The following is a 4961-nucleotide window of genomic DNA, read 5'->3' on the forward strand; positions in this document are numbered from 1 at the left end:
TGGGCGTGGTTCTGGGAACTTTGCTCTAGGTGACCCTGCCTGAGCTGCACTGTGAATCTGTGACAGTCATGATTTGTGATTTAGTGGGGAAAGCTCCAGCAACGACACTGTCAGGTCTGAAAGTGGGTGACTTACACTCGAAAGGTCCTTTCCATCTAACGAAATATATTAGGTTTTCAACCTAATAAATTATATTGCCTTTCCTACAGACCTAGTGCCAATGAACAGTGACCTTTCAGCTAACCAGGCAACTTGTGTGTGAGGTGGCACTATCTGAGTTAATTTTCTACACTCAGAGAGGTTTTTCCACCTGGGAAGCCCCATTGCCAGCAGGTGGCAACAGTGCTAAAGCAAAATTCCTGGAGAAGTTTCACCTGGAAGAATGTGTTCCGCTTCACTGTTCTTCCAAAATTAACACCTTTAATATGGAGAAGGCAACATATCTCTCTCAGTTTTCTAGAAGGGAAAAAAGGCAATTGCTATCACGATGTATCGAGGGTTGTCAGGTTGGGATGCTGAGGGCACTGACCCAACCGAATTGCCCTGAGCAGCCTCACCTGGGATCTCCTCCCACACCCTCTCCCATTGCCCCAGGAGCCCATTTAAACTGAGAACTGCAGCCCACTCCTCTTCTGTTTTACCTGTCCCATGCTTTCCTGGTGGAATTTGGACAGGTAAGAGCCCAGCTTGTTACCTGTATATTTGGAGAAAGCTTGAGAGAAAAGTTTTAGCTGAGGCAGCCTTCCTAAAAACAATAATTTATATACTTTGCAGGGCTAAGGGGTGTGAGAGTGAGCTTTCCAAGCTTTAAATATGGTGTTTCTGATCTTCAGACTGTTCTCTCAAGTTCTAGTTCTGTTCAAGTATTCAAACTGTTTATCTGCTAAAGAAGGAACTTTATCTCCAGTGCTTGCTAGAGGTTTTTCTTATTGCTTATAAACACCTTAATTTTGTTACAAATCTACCCTATTTTACTTTGCAGTAGGTAAAATGCAATATATATATAGCAAAGATATGGCACAAGTAGTGTAAATTTTCTCTTATGAAAGAAGGACCAGACTCTTTTTCCCCATGAGGTTTATTTCATTAATCGCTCTTAAGTAAATATATATTTGACACTTAACAGGAACAATTAGTTAAAAATAATTTCTAACACAAATTCCCACAGTTGTCATAGTATTTGTATGGTGTGTTGTTTAATCCTATTTTTGAGACACAAATCTTCCTTTTGGTCTAAATTTAACCTGTGTTAACAGTCCAGAAAAGAGGGAATTTGGAGTGGGGTGGAAGATGGACAACCCCCAAAATCAAAAACAAAGCTATATAACACATAGGCACAAGTGTTTCATGGACCTGAAAACGGTTTCTTTTTTTTTCTTCCAAATACTCATCCTCTGTCCATTTTATTGATATTTCATTGAAAGTGCTCGTTAGCTCTGCCCCATGAAACAATCCTAATAACATGGCAATAAAGAACTGAGCATTGCATTATTCTGAAAACTGCTCTGCAGCCTGTTGGTGCTGTACAGCAGATGGCAATAAAGGACCACTATGTGGTAGAAATGCACCTCTGAAAAGAAGTTTTCTGTCCTTAATAACTCAGGGTGTGTAATTAAAAATAAGAATACAGAAATGCAACTCTGAGGAGCTGGGAGGAGCAAAGAGCTGCAAGGGAGCAGGACAAACTGTGGATGATGAGCATTATAAACAGACACACACAACACTTGTAAATGCCAGAACAGACGTTGTGCATTCATTGGCCACCCCTTCAGTCTGTGAAGCTGCCCCTGCAAAGCCCTGGGAGGGCACGGATCTGTGATCCCCAAGCCACTGTTCAAGAAGTTCTGCATTCCAGCAGCTTCCGGAAACTTTTCCGAAAACTGTCGTCCAGGAAAGCGTACAGGAAAGGGTTCAAGCATGAGTTAGCATAGCTCAGGCTGGTGATGAAGTAGGATATACCAATGACCACAGAGGTCTGGGGCAAGTCGGTGGTCAAAGCCACGATGGTGGCCAAGTGGAAGGGGGTCCAACAGAAGAGGAACACAGCCAGGACTATGAAGACCATAATGGTGACTTTCTTCTTGGCTTTGTCCAGGGCTCTAGCGTTAGAGTTCAAGTGCATGTTCCTTAGCTTGTAGAGCATCATGGTGTAGAGGATGCAGATGGTGGATACTGGAATGGCAAAGCCAAGGATGAGGGTATAGATCCTGCTGGCTTTGAACCAAAACCTTTCAGGCTTGGGGAAATTGAGACCACAACTCTTTATCTCCAGGTCATCTGTGTAGACATTGGCAAAGATGATGAAAGGGAGAACTATGATGGTGACCAGGATCCAGATGCACAGGCTGACAATCCTGGCTGCTCGGTACGTACGATGGGGCATCCTCTTGGACCTGACTGTAGCCAGTACCACCAGATACCTGTCTATGCTCATCACTGTTAGGAAATAAATGCTGGAGAAGATATTGTAGTGGTCTATGGACAAGATGATCTTGCAGAGGACCTCTCCAAAGGGCCAGTAGCGGAGCAGGTGTTCTGCAATATTAATGGGCAAGACAAGTGTGAACAAGTCGTCGGCTATAGCAAGGTTAAGGATGAACATGTTTGTCACAGTCTTCATCTTGGGGGCCTTGAGGATCACATAGATGACAGCAGTGTTGCCTGTGAGCCCCACAGCACAGATCACGGAGTAAATCACGGGGAGGACAACATAGAAATCAGCTGCCTGCTCTTGGAAGGAGAAGTTGAACCTCATGCTGTTGTCCAGGTAGCAGCTGTTGCCTGCCTTGCTGCAGGTGCTGTTCAGATCATCCCAAAAAGAGCTGTTTCCCATGCCTGTTGGTCACAGACCACCCTCAGATGTTACTGAAAGCCTTGCTAGCCCGGAAGAAAGAAGGGATGGGGTTTTTGTCGTTGTTGAGGGGGTTTTTTGTGGTTTGATTTTGGGTTTTTTCTTTCCCCTAGGAGAAGCAGCCACTATCTCATGTAGACACAGGTTATTTTCAAAGGTGGGTTGTGAGGCAACATGGACCAGCTGACTTATCTCTCCTGTCCCCCCATGTTGGAGAAGTTAGATTTTGAAGTGATGAGGGAGGGGATAGTGCTTGAAAGGCACATAAGGCTCCATGAACCAAGGAAACAAGAGAATTATAATTCTCTATGTAAGTCAAGGAACTCTCCTTTCTGAGGGCATTCTGGTGAACTTTGCCTTTTCTCTTCTGGGATAGTTGAGTGACTCCAGTTCAGCTGTCTGCTGAGAGTGTTCTTCTGGGGCTGGCAGGAACAGGCAGGCAGAGGGGGAGCTTTGTGCCTGTCTGGCTGTTCACAGGAGGACTCGAGGGACGGCTGCTGTTCCACTGGCACAGCACTTGCTTTCCGTGCAGGAGCAGAAGTGTTGCAGTTGTTAATTAGTGCCTGCCTTGGTGTCGGAGTTCAGGCTCTTCATTGACTGAGATTTCACAAACAATGAAGAAGTTTCTGACACTGCTACTCCCCCACTCCCAGGGTCCCCTAGCAAAAGAAGGAGGAGGAAAAATCGTTCAGGGAGTATTTCCAAAACTAAGGGTTAAAGGGGCTTAAGCTGCAGTCAAAGTAATGCTCTAAGCAAGGGTGGGCTATGATCTTATTCACTGTGAAGACCATCCCCAGTGCAAAACACTGGCAGCACACCAAACTTGGCACAGATGGACAGACAGACCTGTAAATCTCAGAAGTTCAGGATTAATCAGGGAAGAGGGAGAAAAGTACTCTGAAAGCAAATCCACTTTCGAGTCACAGCGAGAATCTCCACATCAGTAGCAGTTGCCACATCCATCACTAACGCCTGACCCTTTCTTCCAAGAATTCCTCTGCTGGGAATGAGCAAGCACCGACTCCCCTACCCCCATGAAGATCAAAGGTTTGGCAACTGGTCCCCAGGCTCTGCAAAGAGAAGTGCTTCCCTTCTCTTGCATTTTGTTGTTGCACAGCAATCAAGTGCAGGACGGGACCGCCAGCGCTGGGGAAGGAGGGCTGAAGTGTCTCTTACCTGGTGAGTGGCTCCGCTGCCTCCTCCAGTACCTGCTGCTTGTGCTGGTGAGCCTCTTCTCTCTAATCCGAGTCGGAGGAGGGTCTCTGGGATGCTGACGTTACCCGGCTTTGCAATCATATCACCATGATGCCTCTGTGTGTGTGCGTTGCATGTCTGAACAATTAGCACTTGCTCAAACCAGGGAAGGGGGGCAAAAAAAAAGGTTTTCTTTCTGCAGGGTTATTTAAATAGTAAATAGCAGCTGATGCTCCGGGCTGTTCCCTTCAGGAATAAGGGAGATCTGGAGGGACACGGACAGCACCCAGGGCTGGCTGAATGAGGGATATGTGAAACGGTGGGAAGCGGGGGGTTAAACTGCTTCAATAGGGAACAGTGGCTGGTTTTAACAAAGGAAGATGCCCCAGAGGGAGTGGGAGGAGAGTAAGCAACATTACAGCTCGCAAAATGAACAAATAAACAGACCTTGCCAGATCTGTGCTGGTTTCAGCTGCTCTCAGGGAGTTTGGCTGATTTTTTTCCCCAGCTGGGTCTCTGGTGCAGCTTTGGAAATGCAGCAAAATCCTTCAGATGTGCATCAGGAGGTGCAGGAGTCCCGTGAAGCTTGATAGAAATGCACCTCAGGCTATAGAGCAAAACCAGCAACAGTGTAAGATCACTTTACCTTCATGTCCCTAGAACAAGAAGAAAAAGGAAATCAAGGGTCTCTTGATTCTCCTTTAGCCCTTTAAATGTTGCCTGGCCTTCATTCCAAGACAAGGCAAGGGAAAATGCAGCCATCCATTGCTGCCATGCCTGGCTGTGTGCATGTAACCAAACAGGTCAGCTTTTTGATCTGAGCTGTGTAGCCAAGAGCTGTGTTTGGCTTTGCTCCTCTCCTGTAGATATTTACACTCTTCTGACAAGATTATTGTGCACCGGTAACTGGGGGGTG

At 46.2% G+C, this 4961-nt stretch overlaps 1 protein-coding gene across 1 annotated transcript; it reads right to left on the reverse strand.

Moving 5' to 3' along the window:
- Nucleotides 1-1060: 1060 nt before the first annotated feature.
- On the reverse strand, nt 1061-4261 carry NPBWR2 (neuropeptides B and W receptor 2). Its single transcript, XM_064673980.1, has 2 exons — nt 4028-4261; nt 1061-3510 (listed from the first exon to the last, which is right to left on the reverse strand). The coding sequence occupies exon 2, from the start codon at nt 2831-2833 to the stop codon at nt 1835-1837; it is 999 nt and encodes a 332-aa protein (XP_064530050.1). The 5' UTR covers nt 2834-3510; nt 4028-4261; the 3' UTR covers nt 1061-1834.
- Between the last annotated feature and the right edge of the window lie 700 nt (nt 4262-4961).

This window comes from Pseudopipra pipra, chromosome 17, assembly GCF_036250125.1.
Source record: "Pseudopipra pipra isolate bDixPip1 chromosome 17, bDixPip1.hap1, whole genome shotgun sequence".
Classification (NCBI taxonomy): Eukaryota; Metazoa; Chordata; class Aves; order Passeriformes; family Pipridae; genus Pseudopipra; species Pseudopipra pipra.

Excerpts from the sequence above, each read along its gene's own strand:
- NPBWR2 (XM_064673980.1), bottom strand. The coding sequence starts at position 2,833 with ATGGGAAACAGCTCTTTTTGGGATGATCTGAACAGCACCTGCAGCAAG.